The following is a 17,073-nucleotide window of genomic DNA, read 5'->3' on the forward strand; positions in this document are numbered from 1 at the left end:
TCTTTCCCTCCCTTTTTTTTCAGGAAGTACCAGTACACGAAACAGCAGTCAGAAAGGAAGCAGTGTGTTAAGCATCAAGCAAAAATCCAGAAAAGAGCTTCTTATGGAAAAGTTTCGAGAACAAATGATCAAAGCCAAGGCCTTTACAATTAAAAAGTGAGCAATGTGAGGAGCTGTGTGGGTTTGGGGGGAGGTTCCAAACAGTAAAGCAGTAAAACAGCATTTTAAAGAGAGCAGGTTACTACTTCCGTTAATTCAAGGGGATGAATAGGTACATATACAGTTCATTGTATGCGGATGCTTTCGCTCTAAGTCCCGTCAGCTGAACATCAGACAAATCAGCAGTTGTTCAAATAGCGTCTGCCTGATAAAAAAGCTAAATATCCTGTGTGAACTTGGTTGGCTACATATATTTCTACTGAATAAATGCTAATACAGTGGTTTAGAAGCAATCAGAACAAGGGTCTGGTGTCTGTGAAGCCCTGTGAAGGCTGTCAGAGTAGATCTTAGATATCTTTAGAAACATTAATCATATCACACCCAGCCATTCTTTTCTTCAGTGCAAGTTACAGTGTTGTTAAATCACATTGCTGTCTATGTTGTTTTAGGACTCTCCAGGTGTATGTGCCCATCAGACAGTTTTTCTACAATCTTATTCATCCAGACTATAGTGCGGTGACTGATGTGTATGTGCTGATGTTCCTCGCAGATACAGTGGACTTCATTATCATTGTGTTCGGATTTTGGGCTTTTGGGGTATGTCACAGAGGCATCTATCTTCAGTAGGATTTACATGCTGTAGATGCTAAGTATCATGTGAGTGTCCTCCTTCCTCGACCACTGTTGCGTTTTCCTTTTCAGAAACACTCTGCAGCAGCAGATATCACCTCTTCATTATCAGAGGACCAGGTCCCGGAGGCATTTTTGGTGATGGTGCTCATTCAGTTTGGTACCATGGTGGTAGATCGAGCACTGTACCTCAAAAAGACTGTCATGGGAAAGGTCATCTTCCAGGTCATCCTTGTTTTCGGAATACATTTCTGGATGTTCTTTATCTTGCCTGGAGTGACAGAAAGGTATAACCCTTATAATCAGACAATGTGGGTTGAATACTGATGCTCTACCAAGTTGTTTGTATTTAAATTTGAGATGGGTATAGCTAAGCTTTGGAATCATGAACAGGTTTCTTCTTGGTCTCATTTCTAAGCAGAATGTTGAAATGCCTTTCCACAGCAATAACTGTGGCCAACATAAGTTTGAGGAAGAATTAATTACATAAGTATGTACAGAATTATTCTCAATTTAGGCCAAAATGCAAGCAGGTGAAGGAGAACTTGCCTGTAATTGAGTGATTAGAGCCCTCAGCTGAGACAATGTTGGCCTCTGATTCGGTTCCCTATTCCCAAGACTGCTGCACGCTGGTTTAGAAGAGCGAGTAGAAAATGTCTCTTTCAGAGTAACTTACAATTTAGCACTTCCCTGGAATGTATGAACTGTGGATTTAAATCTCCTTAGACTGAGGAATGTCTAAAACCCAAGTCTCTTCTGAAGAGCAAAAGTTCTCCTCCTCTGCTCCTGCCACATGGCTCTGGAGATGATATGGAGGTGGTCACCTGCCACGTGAAATCTTGTATCACGTGCCTGGTCAGGTTCACCCCCAAATCTAACATTTCTCATTGCATGGCTCAAGGCAGTTATCACCTCAGTCTGCACTGCAGAGGTGTTAAGGTTCCCTCTCTAGTGCTTGGCTAACTCCCCTCTAACTTAGGACTTTAAATTGCCTTGAAGTATTTACCTCACTCCATTGACTATACAGGGAAATTGAGTGTGGCACCTGGGCACATTACACTTTGTTAACAGTCAAGTTATTTTACTGGGAAAAAACAAAATAGGTGCATCGTGTAAAGAAAGACTGAAATGTCTCATTTCCTCTCAAAACCAGAAGTTTTATTTTTCCTCAGTGCAGTAGTAATTGCGCCCCAATTTGAAAAAAAAAAATGCATTTTTCAAGTGGATCTCCGATCTACTGTGCATTGAGAATTGATATGAAACTTTTGACTTGATTTGGTCACTTGAAAGGCAATAAAAGCGTTTTGACTTTTCCTGTGCTTTTACGAAATTTATATCAAGTTGTTAATCTCAAAACTGCATCTGAAACCTCCTGTATTTCTTTTAAGTCAGGCTGATTCCTAGAAGCCCCTGCAAATTTCTTAATGAAAATAGTTTTGCGGAATGTAATTGAAAATATTGGATCATGTCTGGCTCACAAATCCTGTCCATCATGAGGCATCTCCTGCAGTTCCACCATGCTATTGAACTGCAGTCAAAAGTTCCACATGTTCTCCAAGATGGTCAGGGGAATGGAGCCCATGACATGTGAGCAGAGGTTGAGGGAACAGGGTTAGTTCAGTCTGGAGAAGAGAAAGTGAAGAGCTGTCTTCAGCTACCTATTAAGAAGGCGTTGAGAAGAAGCTAAGCTCTTTTCAGATAGGACAAGAGGCCACAAGTTGGAAAAAAGGAAATTCCAGTTAGATATGATGAAAAATGTTTTCACCATGACAGTAGTTGAACACTGGAAAAGATTGCCCTGACAGGTTGTGGGATCTCCATCTTCAGAGATATTAAAAACTTAACTGGACATGTCCCTGAACAATTTGGTGTAATTAGACCTGATTCGAGCAGGGGAGGGTGAAAAAGATGATCTTCAGAGTTCACTCCAACTTAAATTCCTGTATGAGTTCATGACCTTGGAGGTGCCCCCCTGAACACAAATAGCCATTAAAGCTGCCTAGATTCAGTCCAGATGTCAGCCTTCTGAAAAGCCAAGAGAAGGAGTGTCTACCCAGGGCTCACAGAGGGATGTGCCATCGTGGGGGCTGAGGGCAGACTGGCCTGTGCTGGGCAGCAAGGCACCTCTAGCATCCGGAGGGAGAGGGCACTGCCCCATAGCTCTCACTCTTTGGGAAGCCTGTTCCTAGTCTCTCCCCAGTGACCCTGAGGTGACAACAGATGCTGTTTATAGACTTTCTCATCCAGCGTCTTTCAAATACTGTTTTAACCCTGCAGTTGGGTCAGAAACCAAGGGCTTTTCACAGGATCTCAGGAAAGGGAAACTGCCAGGAGCACAAAACATTTCAAGCTAATTTAGTCATACACAGATACAAAGCTCATCATTTTCCTTTATCTGTCTTTTCCATTACAGGAAATTTAGCCAGAACACAGTTGCCCAGCTCTGGTATTTTGTGAAATGTGTTTATTTTGGCTTATCAGCATATCAGATACGCTGCGGATACCCAACTCGTGTTCTTGGCAACTTCCTCACAAAAAGTTACAACTATGTCAACCTGTTCTTATTTCAAGGGTAAGCCTAGACCTACTGCCCTCCTCCTTCCTTTTGTGAAATAAGGATCTGTTATCATGAGATGCTGGGGTTATTCATGATTTTTCTTCACAGGCTGCAGGAAATGAGACAGTAAATTTTGTGCAGCGCACTCTGTATATGCCATATGTCCCCTGTAGTACACAAAAAAAATCAATTTCAGGAATGCAAATTTCAGAAAAATCAGTCTCCCACTCTGAATCCAGAAGCCTGACATACCAGTCAGCCATTCAGGCCCCTATGAAGAGACATTTTTAACACTTCTAGGAAATCACCTCTGTGAACAGAGACAGGGGCTATTCATTGTGCTAGAAAACAGGTTATGTTATTTGCTCTGCAGTCCTAAAAACTAGTAAGGCATCAAATCCCAAAGAGATCTTTGGAGCAGGTCTACAGGCTCTATCTCAGCAGGTGAGGAGAATAAAGTGAAAGACAATACACATGAGAAATAAGAGCTATGCATCAAAAAATGTTTCCTTTGTGTATCTTTTGAGAAGTGCTGCACATTTGAAACTCTTCAAGAGTTAGGAGTGTTAGTGCAAGTAACAGGCACAGCGTCACCTCAGAGTGAAAGGCGGTGTTAAGGAGGCATACCCCACCCTCCACTTACGCTGTTACCATGATATTGTGATTAAGCCAGTTCAAAGCATATACATATTTCACAGAAAAGCTGGAATAATTTCACCCTTTTCCCAATATTTTCAGTATGGGCTTATTGTATTCCAGTAGGAAAAGTTACAGAAGAAAGCTTTCTTCACACAAAATAGTCTTTGTGACCTGGCCAAGCAGAAAAGTGTGGGACTAGTAAAGGGAATGATGCACTTTGAACAGCTGCTATATGCATGTTGGTTTCCTGTTAGCCCACCTTCTGCTGCTGCTTAATCCTGAGTCATAACACCCAATTCCATATGCAGCTGAGGACCGCCCACCTACTGCAAAAAAGCCGTGCACCACTTTGTGTAAGGAGGTATAAAACAAATTCCCACCATCCTGTGGAAAGGATGTTCCTCTACTCTGCTCCTAGGTCAGATGAATTTGGAGATACAAGAAAGCGTCTCTTGTACATTCCATCAGTGGCTCAATCACAATTACTGGGCATAATGATGCAAAAGTGTGTTTATGGCCTGACAAGGAGATCTAGAGGAACATGAGCTATGGCAAAAGATACCACCCCCAAAACATCAGTACTAGCCGTGCAATCTCAGGTTATGATCGTATTTGTGTTTGCAAAATCTCCCATTAAACTGTCTTTTAACATTGGCTTAATTCTTCCTCTTGTCATATATACACTTACTGTGCTCATTTAATGTGATCCCCCCATTTCTGATGAGTTATCTGCTGTGGTCTCCCTTCAGGTTCCGCCTGGTTCCGTTTTTGACCGAGCTGAGAGCAGTAATGGACTGGGTTTGGACTGATACCACTCTCAGTCTTTCCAGCTGGATCTGTGTTGAAGATATCTATGCTCATATATTCATCCTGAAGTGTTGGCGAGAGTCAGAAAAAGTAAGGAAGCCCCATATGAGTGATCCAGGCCTCCTCTCCCCCATGCAGAAATGAAGAGAAATAATCACGAGTCCCTAAATAATTGGGAAATCCACCATAAAGACAGTTAGTTAGAAGATACACTTGGTGTTCATGTTCAGAAATATTCAGACTATTGGGTACTTCATGTTAGTTGGCAGTCACCGCAAGTGAAATTTCAAATGGCTTCTCTTTTGTGCATAGCTGATTTTTCCACTGTTAACGTGAACTCCACAAGCATGCGCCCGCTAGCTTAATTGCATGCCTGAATTTCAAGGCCGAGGTTGAAAGTCCTGGTATTCACACAGGCTCACTTTGTCCATAACAACTAAATGAGTAACCCACAGTAGCAGGGAAACTGTAGGTGAAGAGAAAGGTCAGTAGAAGGAAGAGTTTGTGCCTCCACCGTGTAGGTCCCAAGGACACCAGGTTCATGTAACCGCAGAGGGAACGCAGCTGGCTCCTTTATCTCGGAAGAGTCCCCGCACATCCAGAACTGAACTGCAGGCCAGATAAACCCACCATTTGTCTGACTGAAATTTCAGTCTCTTTAAATCATTTAAGCTTCAGTTCAAATTAAACCTGCAAATTCTGGATTCCTTATAACCGCTATAAAGATTGCAACCATATGCTTGCTTATTTTGCCAATTTGAAAAAGAAATTAAGCATTCTTTTAAGAGTGACCCAACCAGTCAGAAATTGTACATCTGCAATGAAATGGCTGTATTTTTAAGTGTTACTGACGTATTTCTACTTTTATTATAATCCTGTCTCTTAATGGCAATTACTTTCCAAGTATGTCACTTAGATTAACTCAGAGCTGAAGTGCACACAAATCTTGTATATGGGCTTTTTCTGTATGACTTCAATTTCTGCCGTGAATGGATTGTCGTGAGAGGCTTCAGGAGTCAGAGAAATAATAATCCAGTTCTACTTTGACTGTCCATCTCCCTGCATTTTTTTACGCTACAACAGGATCACTCTTCATCATATGTAGCATAGATCTGACGTGGGAAGATGTCCACATCTAAGCTAGCATGTGGCTGCTAGTGCCATGTAGCAAAATAACTACCCATGACTTCATGAGTGTTGTTCAAGGTACTTTGATTCTCCCTGTCTCTCTCTCACATTGAGTGGTATGCCTAAGTACTTTGACTGCTAGAGGCTCTCTAAGCTGTTCTGTAACATCATTGAAGGTGCCTGAACTAATCTCATACAGACAAGTAATATACCCCTGGTGATCCTGATACGATATTTTAATGAAAACAGTATTCTGTAGTGCAAGACAAATGACTTGATACACTGCTTTTGAAAAGTAACTAATTTGTTTTAAATATAGCATTGTATTACAAATTTAATATTCTCCTAGGACTTTATGGATTCATGTTGTAAAGCAAGAACAATTTCCTGAAAACCAGATTCCTGGCATGTGTTTGAGGTGCAGTGCAATACAATGCATCTTTATTTTGCGCGTGCAGTATGCAGTGCATGAAAGACAGGATCCTAAAACACTGTGCGGAGTTAAATCCTGTAAGAGAATACACCAAAATAAATTACCGCGATGTTAAGGCATTTTACAGGATGGTGAAGCTATTAAGGTATTCAACCATGAGGCCAATAACAGAGGGTGGGAATTATGGACAAGGCAGAACAGACGTGCTGTGTGACCTGATTTGAAAAGAGAAGGATAAAAGCAAAGTCACTTTTGGTCTTAGAAGCTAAGAAAGGGAAGAATGTTACATCAGCAGTGTCAAGACTTAAGGAACAGCAACAAAACTTTAAACATTATTTAAATGCAGTTGGTGCGGGATTCACTAGAAACAGATTGGATCAAGCCTGTGAACAACTTTTAGAAATACTGTATGTGAGGTGTGAAATGAATGTGGAGGTAGTGCAACATCAGACAATCCTGCTGATGGTGCATGTCAGTTGCTGGCAAACAATATTTTTTTTTCCCTAAAATACAGTTTGCAGCATTTCAAGCCCTATGAGAGGAATTCTGCCTTAAGGAGCTTTGAGATAAAACTTTTCCGAAGGACAAATACAAGAAAGTGGGTCACTCCCAATATCAGTTTTTTGAACAAATTGTTGTATCACTGTTGCTGCTATTACTTTACGTTTGGTTCCTGTGAGTTCATGCTTACACTCATTCAGACAAAAATTTCAAATTACCCTACACAGTTTTTCCCTTCTTTATGGTTGTGAAGAATCAAAACCACAGAGTTTTACAATATTTTTCACACCAGACACACACTTGACATGGGTTCATTTGGCACTTTTCTCTGTTGTCACCAGAAATTCAGTGTCTGTGCAGGTTTGGCTAAAAATCTCAAAATAAGTGGCCTGACAATGGGTAGCAAATTACCACAGAAGATGGGAAGCCTTAAGATCGTTATATATTCACCCATCAAATCATACCAAGTGTACCTCTGGTAGAAGAGACATTACCATGTTGCTGTTTGCTTTTGCAGAGATATCCCCAACCAAGAGGCCAGAAGAAAAAGAAAGTTGTGAAGTATGGAATGGGTGGCATGATTATCGTCTTGCTGATTTGTATTGTCTGGTTCCCACTGCTCTTCATGTCTTTAATCAAATCTGTTGCAGGCATCACCAACAAGCCTCTAGATGTATCAATCACAATAACTCTAGGAGGTTATCAGGTAAAAAAGAAGAAAGGCTAAAACCAAACTCTGTTTTTACACTGTATTTCCTTGTGCTATTTCTTTTTCCCTTCATTGAATTGAACTCTCCTGCCTTGTGCAAGGGATTGGGCAAGCTCCCACAAATGATCCTTTTGGGTTTAAAAACACGTCAGTTTATCACTGATGTAAAACATTGTCTTAATTTGCAAGTTACAAAACAGAACCTACTGGCAGTGGAATCTGAATAAATTATCCTACATCAGGTACACTCAGATAACTGCCTAGAGGTCCACATGGTAAATATAAGATAATTGGAGGTAGCTTGCTTCTCGGTGGAATAAGGTCATAACCTTCTCCTGTTGAATTGAGTGCCATAATTGTCTTGGACTGTGATGCACAGGATGCTGTACTGTGTGTGTAGCAGTTGATATGAAGTAAATGTGACAACTGTGTGTTCTTTTGTTTCCCAGCCTATTTTTACAATGAGTGCTCAACAGAGTCAGCTCAAGGATTTGAATCAGACTGGTTTCAATGCATTTCTGGGAAGCTATAGGGGTAACACTGTAAGTGAAATGTAGAATACCTCATTGCTTAAAAACGTGTGCATGTTTCCATGGAGGCCTTTTGTGAGTTTTGTTTGTGTAGTTGTAAGTGGTCAGCAGTGCTGCCATCATTTGGAAAGTGTTTCCACAAAGAGGGTTTACACAAGTAAAGGTTTGGACAAATCATTTGTCAGGACAGGGCTGGGTTATGGTGAGACAAGTTACCATTAATCGAGACATCTTTGCACAAAATCATGGGAGACAGAAACCCTAGTTGTCCTGTCGCCTGAATAAAAACCTCCCCTCTAAATGACACAAACCTTCAGAAGATGTGGTGCTGTTGGTGTACTGCCAAAACAAATGTGCTGTGGGGACACAACAGTGTTGGCGCTTTTAAGCGCCATGCTCCTTCCTATAGCACACACAGCTTTCATCTCCCCGTGAGGAGATGTGGCACTGTCAAAATAAAGTGTCTGTGGTCTAAAAAAGTTTTGACATTGAAATGTCAAAACATAAACATTTAAACATAGTCTCACTATTTCATGGTGCAACATGCACAAAGCAATCACGAGTTTGTACAGGATAAAGACTAGCAATTAGTAGAAGCTGTTGCATTACTAAAGTAACTGGGGTTTGATCAGATAAACTTTAAAAGAAGTGCTTGCTTCTAGCCCATTCATGAATTAGCATTTTTTTGTATTAGATCCTACCAAATAGCCCATGTATTATAGCAGTAATATTGTAATCTTAATCCACTTTGGAAGTCACCAGTTTCAAGTTGACTTATCCTTTGCAGACATCTTTCTATGCAGAAAGATGCTTAACACAAGAGAGAGTAGAATTTTAACTTAAGTTTGAATAGACTCTACAGAGTTTACCTGATGAACTTTCAGACTCACTTTGGCCTATGTGGCCATCGTTCTTCAAACAGCAGGGCCATTTTTGTTTTGCCTTCTTAGCTTGACTATACTTCGTTTATTCCCTTCCCATCTAAAGCCCCAGTTGGTACCTGAGGAAAACAATCAGTGCAAACCACTGCACTTACAATTAATCAAACATTTACAATTCTGCCTGACTGGGAAATGTGGCTCTGTGTCTTGTGAATACCACCGCACTGAAATTTTCTTTTCCTCTTCTGCACCTGCAGGCTGCTTTGCAGTTTCTAGAGGGCTATGGAAAAGAAGATATAACTCTAGCAGATCTAGAGGGAAATTCAAACTCTTTATGGACCATCAGCCCTCCCAGTAGAGAGAAAATGATACAGGGACTGCTGGATTTCTCAGCTGAGTTCACTGTAGTTCTTTCATGGAGCATTCAGAGGTAATTAACATGGCTGTTATGAGGTTGATGGATCATTTGCCAAGTGTTCGCTCAGCACAATAGTTCCACGCTGCATTTTTGGTTTAGTTTTTCAGCAATTGTACTACAGAGCAAAAAAAACCTGAAAGTGGGAGGGAGAGAGACAGAGAGAAGTGACCTTTGTTATGCAGGAAAACATTTGTTGCCTGCAGTTCTCAAAAAATAAAAAGAGAAGTGGAGCCGCTTCCAAGTACATTATTTAAAAAGGCAGGGTGGAGTTTGCAATGGGACTTGAGGGGAAGGAGGAAAAAGAAAGAAAATTTTAGCCAGTTTTAGATGGAGATGTTCAAATAAACTGCCCCAAACAACAACCTGCTTAGCATTTATGGGGACTGAATACTTAGACCTAGTTAAGGCAGAAAAACTATGAGGAAATACAAACACCAAAGTGCTCGGTCCTCTTATTAAGGGAGTCTGGAACTGACACAAACTATTTTTTAAATACACATACACTCAGAGATTTTGTTACGCAAATAGCGTAACAATGGCACAGATCCATTTTGTCAAGACCTTTGCCTCTTCACTTGTGGTTCCTTTGGCCTCAGTGAACTATTACTTTACAATGAAGTTTTTGCAAGAGACAGCCTGGAATATAAAGTAGTTGCATGCAGGCTAGAGCACACCCGGTCACCGGCGTGGTTTGTTGGCTACTCTCTGCCAGCTGGGATCCCTGTAGACTGCTGGATTAAATTGGAGTTAAGTCATTGCTCCATGGAAATTAAGTACCTTTGCAGCCCCAGTATCTACCTGTTTTGTTGGAAGTAGATGCTGGATTGTTACAGCAATCCTCAGCAAAAGACTGCACAGGAAGCAGGTCAGCTGAATCACTGTGGGAGCTCTGAACATACTGGGTCAGTCCTTCCACAGTCAAAAATAGGCTTGGAGTGAATCTGCACCCTTAATTCAACTTTATTTGACCCCCTCCCCCCCCTTATTTTCCTGGAAGCATACAGTATTAGCTAGTGAATTGCATCACTCCATGATTTGTGAACCTTGTATTAATTTTAATACTGCTACTCAGTTTGCCCATATGCTTGCATAACTACAAACATTCATACACTAGTTGAAAAAGACCCTTTTCACCCTCAAATTATATCCTGTGGATTACATTGTGACTGTGAATGACTGAAAGTGGTAAAGACTTACCAGAGTGACCTTCCACTTTTTCTCCGTAAAGGGAAACTGCTGTCTTTCATCTGGGCCAGGAGACCACAAGCAGCTGTAAGACGAGCCTTTTGTGTCACTCAGGCAGCATACGTGCTTTCTGCCTTTGCACATCATCTGCCGGGGATGTTTCTCTGCAGCCCCCAGCAGCCCAGGAGCTGCCTCACCCAGCTGCTGCATCCCGACCGCAGGGCATGGCACAAGGCGTTGTGCGAAAGCTGATCCTGCCCCAGCTGTGTTCTGCAGCTGGCGTGAAGACTGGGGGGAGGCACGGGGGTCCTATCAGCCTGTTAGCCACACGTTTCTGCTGGGCTGAGGTGGGGTTTTAGGAAGCTGTAGCTGACTGCAGCGTCCTTAGCTGCCCTGGCACAGAATGTGTGGTAACGCAGACGGTGCTGTTGCCTAAAGTCAGAGCAGGCACGCTCCCTTTCCCATTTTTTTTTGACTGACGTAATGAGCAAAATTATATTAATCTGTCATCATTGTCCTGTAATACATACAAAGGCATAGTCAGTTAGAAAAATACACCTTTAAGGCTGCTACATATCCTCCGTGGGAAAACACACCACCTCAGGTACAGGTAGCATGATGCTTGCTTTAGCAAAGACTGGGATAGCCAGGGTCAGTGCAGTTAGACTAGTTAGACAAGTAGCTCTAGCATTCAGCAAACAAGTGTTTAGGTTATGTTCTCATTGTAGGTTGACAATGTGTCTTCCCTTTTACTTACAACAGAAATCTCACCCTTGGTGCCAAAGCCGAAATAGCATCAGATAAACTTACCTTTGTCCTACCAGAGAACACCAGAAGAGATATTGCTACAATGATGTCTGGACAGCAACTGGAAAAGGTGTAAGTTATTTTCTTTGCCTATTTATACTCAACCATTCCCTTTTTAAACCTAATTTCTTAAGGAGGTCAGGCTTGTGCAACTCTATCATTTGTCTGCCCATCTATCCCCCTCTAATAACTTTGGAGCCTTGTTCACAGAGGCCAACAGCGTTGAAGTCACATAATAGTAACATTAAAGGTAAAAGCTTATTTCCTATGATAAATGTAGGCTGAGAAGACCACGAACACTGGAACACCACCAACAAGCATGGTGAAGCTATTAGTTACTTTTCTTTGATTTATTGGATAAGCGCAAGTTCATTACAGTATATTCACAGTTAAACTCTCCTTTGAGTTACTTCAGTTCAACTTGATCTGAGGATGTTGTATTGATGATTTTTTTGTTCTAAATAACCATCCAGACTGTATTTCTCATTGTTATTCTTGAATAGTATTAGATTGGCAAGGAAGTGTTAAATCACTGCGGTCAAAGGGTAACATCTGCAGTCGTTTCTGACATCAGATCTTTTCCTGTAATGGAAATTTGCAAGGCAGAAAGAGCATGCTCTTCATATGAATATCAAACATTATTCTATGGATATAGCCTTATAGCATTAACAGCAGTGGTGCCTCCTTTCAGATTTGAAAGGAGTCTGGCTCTTCCTTTTCCGCCTGCTCACTGGGGATTACTTTACAGCAGTAGTCTCTAAATACTGCTAAGCCAACACGTCATCCCTGAAGGCCACCTGATCTGATTTGTGGCCACAAGAGTTGAAAAGTTAAAGCTGAGGCCAACTGGGATAGTGAAAACTCTGAGAGGTTCATATCTGTTAGTAGGTGGAAATGAGATTTGTCTTTTCTGTGCACAGCTATTTTTCTGCACCCACGTACACTTGTACGTCCAAACAGACTGCTGTTGCACATGTGATCATTGCATTTAAAAAACATTTTACGTCTCTTTTACTTTTCTGCTGTGTGACGATACGAGAATATTTCCTAAGGTGAAGTAGTGCCAAGGAGGGTAGATTTTGCTCTTTTGTGGGAAGAGGTAATTAATTCGTAATTCTCTCTTTGCAGGAGGCAAGCAGTAACATAGAAGATATACCTGCATTTGCCTGTGTTGCAATAATACTGTTGATTTAAGCTTTTTTTACTTTGTCATAAAGGAAGAATGGTTGTGGCAGCTAGTAGCCATTTGACTACTTCAGCAGGGAGCTTTCTGCCACCACCTCTGCTGGGACAACTTAGCTGCTGAGCTCTTACCTATCTTTTGGGCCTGCTGGAGTGGTCAGGAGGGATTTTAAATTGGCCATCTCTGTTCTTCCTCAGCCTGGTGTATGTGATGTAGCAAAGTGCCACAGGACTTCCCTGAGAGCTTCCCTTCCCTAGAATTTTTCAGTCATTTGAGGAAAAAGTTAGGACAGTATCTCTGGTTTTAATGAAATGTCTCTCTCTCTGGATGCTGGTAATTTATTCCCACTTAAGATGATTTAATTTTGAGTCCAATGGAAGAACTTTTACAAACATCTTTCTTTTTAAGTTTGAAATCCTCCCACAAACTGTGAAAATATTTCCCAATGAAAGATTCTGGCAAAAATTCTCACTCTTTTCAGGTGTTATTATTGAAACATCTTGCAATTCTGAAGTAATAACTGTTCTTACCACATATTTTTCTAGCTACATATTTTTCTAGCTTGTTTACTACCGGTGATGTGCTGCCTTTCTTTGTGCTGCTTATATAGCAGACTATAAAAGCAGCTTTGTTAAACAGGGGAACAAAATATAAAGTCTACTTTCCTTGCAAACACACACGCCCCAGGTGTGTGGGATTCATGGCGTGTGAACGGCAACATTGTGGATGGAGCTCCCTGCTGAAGTACTGACAGAACATAGTTAATAAATCCAGCTAACTTTCAGATGTGACATCTGAACACTATAAAATCATAGCTTAAGCCAAGAATTACTGGGAACTGTGTATAGGCCTGTTAGGTATTTCTAAATTATTTTAGAGTTATAAAAATATGAAATATTTGCTTTCTCATTTTTTCCAGAACATTAGAGACAGTGTACCCGTACTACATCAAGGCTCCTAGTGATTCTCTGGCAAAACCCATAAAGCAGCTATTGACAGGTATGTGTCCAGACCATGGAAAACAGAGTATGGCTGCAAGAAGTGCAACACAGCACCCACACTTGCACATTCACTGAGCTGTTATGGGGCACCTCAGGCTGAAAGGCACTTACAATGGTTTCTACCTGGTGCCTGCAAGCTTGGGGAGAGATGAGGTAATATAGAGTATAAGGCAGAAAATGCATCTGGATGTATTTTAGCTTTGTATTTAACAGTAAGGACTCTAAGGATGAAGTCCGGCTTCTTTTCTTCAAGTCTGCTTTCAGGAACTGCTTTCCCTTGTTTTCTGAGGAAGTGATGACAAGTTTCACTTCTCCGCATCTCCTGCTACCTTACCACAAACAGTCAGTAGTGCTGCATGTCTGCAAATTTAGCTCCTCAGCTTAAAGAATGACACGGAATGATTTTTTTTTAGCTATTCCTTCTTTATTGGCTACAAAGAATCCAGTTTAGATAAATCATTGAATGTCAGACTGCTATTACCCAATCAGAATGCATACAGGTACTCACAGACATGCAGAATACATGCACGCATGTGCACACATGCACATGTGAAAAACCTGTTGGGTTGGAAGAGTAGGAACAAGTCTTTATCTGAGAACACTTTGCTCAACAGAGGTTAAATTTGGCACTCGGGCGTAGTAGTAGTAGTACTATGTAGTACATTACTGTACTGTGTAGTACATTACTGTTCAAGGTTCAGTGAGCATGATTAGATTAATTGGGAAAAATAATTCCTGAGGCTGAACCTAGCTCTATGAGTAGCAATAAGTTGTGAGTGCCTCACTGTCATTAGTCAGGTCCTGTCCTAAAGAAATCTTAATTTGAGATTCTTCAAAAGGGCTTTAATGTATACACTACTAATGTATGTTCCCCAGAAATCATGAGGGCTGGAGTTCACCTCCTGTCTGTGTGATCAGTATGTGTCATAATAGGATAGTATGCTTTTCTTGATACAAGAGAATAACATCTTTTGTACCAAGACATAAATGATTTACAGTGGTAGTTTCACTTTGACATATAGAAGCTGACCACTATCCCTCCAAGGTAAATGTGTTTCTTTAGGCCTGAAATGCAGACATGCTGACTGTCATTGATACATTGGCCTGAAAATATTGAAATGATTTGACAGTTGTACAGAAGAAAATGTAGGTGACATGGAACATTTTATTTATTTAATGCACATTCAGATGAGATTTGCAGAAGGAAAACCACAGAAGTCTAGATATTATACTTTTATACATGTATATGTAAAATGGGTTTTAGGAGAATTACAACCAACTTTTACTCCTACATTGTTCAGTCACTTTATCATGCAGATGTTTGAAGTATCTGACTCAAAACAGTTTGGCTTTTGCAATTCTTGGTATGTATATTAACATTTCTTTTTTTCAATAGACTGCAGATGGGAAAACATTACGGTTTCCCTGGTCAAAAATGTGTCCGATGAGGGAGTTCGTGAGTGGTGGGTTTTGAATCAGCTTGGAAAAAGATACAAAACATCTGAAGAGAGTCTTGAACTCTTCATATTCAGTGATAAAGTCAGTCCACCGAGCCTTGGATTCTTGGCTGGTTATGGGTAAGAAGGAATCTTTATGTAAAATTAAAATAATGTAGATGAGATAGAAGTAGAGATTACTTTATTTGCTGGTTTTGGGGTTTTACTTCCTTTTTGTTGTAGTGTTTGAACATCAGAACATTTTGAAAAGGGGTTTTGTGAGATTTTCAAATTCATGTCTGTTAATGTTATCTATAGAAGGCCTCATATTTGTAAGGAATGATATTACGCTTTATACCTGCTCTCCAGTGGGAAAAAAGGCAGAAGCACCCTTTGCACCAATTTCCTATTGAAGTGAAATAATTCAAAAGATGTTAGTTTAGCTACAGGTCAAGTTCTGCCCAAACTCTGCCCAGTTTTGGCAGCCTTCCCAATCTCGTAGCCAGGACCCTGAGTGTGGAACAGTTACGACATGCATCTCCACAGACAGAGGAAGGCAGGAGACTGTGCCTTCCTGGGAGATGTGCTCTTCTGGCCTGATTTTGGAGAACTCCTCATAGGAGGATTATCAGGGGAAGACAGGTAAACGTTAGTCTGTCACCAGTTACGTGTACTTTAATTAAAAATATTAGATACGAAATCTGACAGATCATTTGCCTTTAGCAGCCAGCACTTGTCAGATTTCCCATTGTGACTTCCAAGCTGTAGCAGACAGGACGCGAGACCATCAGCGACTGGCGTTAAACCATTAAACTCAGCAGCCTCAGCTGTTTATGTTCCCAAATTTCTGTGGTGTTTGCAGAGACCTTATTTTCCTTCATCCTGCAGGACAGCAGAAACAAGATCCTAATTAGAAATTAATGTTCACTCAGCTGACAGACTACACTTAGCCGCGTAGATGAGCTCCCTCACACTTGGCTGACCCTTTTTCAAGGCATGATTTGAACTCTTTCCTTTCTTTCTTTTCAGCATCATGGGACTATATGCCTCGGTTGTCCTGGTGATAGGGAAGTTCGTCCGTGAATTTTTCAGTGGGATCTCTCACTCCATCATGTTTGAGGAACTACCCAATGTAGACCGAATCTTGAAGTTGTGTACTGACATTTTCTTAGTGCGAGAGACTGGAGAACTGGAACTAGAAGAAGACCTGTATGCCAAACTAATATTCCTGTATCGCTCACCAGAGACTATGATCAAGTGGACTAGGGAAAAAACTAATTGATCTCTTTGGTGTCACACTGCGAATCAAGTTGATTTCATCTGAATTTTAAAGGAAAAAAAAAAAGCACAATATTCTCCTAAGAGCTAAGCCTTTTATAGTTAGGTAGCAATGATTTTTCACTGAAGGAGTCCTGGAAGCTACGGCCTTAGGAATCCATGCTGCCTTTCAAATTAAGGATCAACAGTGAAGAAGGTTGGATGATTTGTTGTTTTTAATGTGCCACTCCTCTACTATCTGGGGACTGCTTTGTAATTTAATCAACGAAAAGTTTGCATCTTTGTCTGGCTAATTTAATTTTCCAGACGATCATTACAACTTAAAGAGAAAAGAAAGGAGTGAACCCTCAGATGACTCCAGTGTACCTTCTTAACCCTTTCTGGAGCCATACAGATTGGATTGTGCAATATGCTGTTGTACATCACTGACTTTCAAGCTACAGTAATGGGACACTGTCTAGCCTTCAGGACACCCAAGACCCAGGGCCGCAGTGGGAACTGAAGACATTCTAGCCATACCCATTTGTAGAAAAGCAGAGGTTTTGATGTACAAAGGACACTGTGGACAAGCCTCTGTTAGCAAAAAGAAAACAAGTAACAATCTCTTTAAATGCCTTATTTTATTTGTACAGTCACAGAAGACATTTCCACCAAACATCAATGACTTTTCTCAGGAAAAAAAAAAGCAACTGAAACTTGACACTTCGTCAAGGTTAACTAATGGCTAGAATAATTATGGTGAATTATTGGGGTGTTCTGCTGGGCCGTTCTCTTCAAAATTACTGCTTTCC

The 17,073-nt window shown here is 40.9% G+C and overlaps 1 protein-coding gene across 1 annotated transcript in view; it reads left to right on the plus strand.

Moving 5' to 3' along the window:
- Positions 1–16,770, plus strand: part of PIEZO2 (piezo-type mechanosensitive ion channel component 2) — a 270,740-nt gene extending 253,970 nt beyond the window's left edge. The window contains exons 44-55 of the mRNA XM_009318585.1: positions 24–156; positions 609–756; positions 862–1,076; positions 3,203–3,361; positions 4,735–4,882; positions 7,372–7,560; positions 8,013–8,105; positions 9,232–9,404; positions 11,340–11,456; positions 13,487–13,566; positions 14,965–15,145; positions 16,034–16,770. Coding sequence (XP_009316860.1) covers positions 24–156; positions 609–756; positions 862–1,076; positions 3,203–3,361; positions 4,735–4,882; positions 7,372–7,560; positions 8,013–8,105; positions 9,232–9,404; positions 11,340–11,456; positions 13,487–13,566; positions 14,965–15,145; positions 16,034–16,286 — 1,889 coding nt within the window. The 3' untranslated portion in view covers positions 16,287–16,770. The remainder of the gene's footprint in view (positions 1–23; positions 157–608; positions 757–861; positions 1,077–3,202; positions 3,362–4,734; positions 4,883–7,371; positions 7,561–8,012; positions 8,106–9,231; positions 9,405–11,339; positions 11,457–13,486; positions 13,567–14,964; positions 15,146–16,033) is intronic.
- The last annotated feature ends 303 nt before the right edge of the window (positions 16,771–17,073 follow it).

Source organism: Pygoscelis adeliae, unplaced genomic scaffold (assembly GCF_000699105.1).
Source record: "Pygoscelis adeliae isolate BGI_AS28 unplaced genomic scaffold, ASM69910v1 Scaffold42, whole genome shotgun sequence".
Taxonomy (NCBI): Eukaryota; Metazoa; Chordata; class Aves; order Sphenisciformes; family Spheniscidae; genus Pygoscelis; species Pygoscelis adeliae.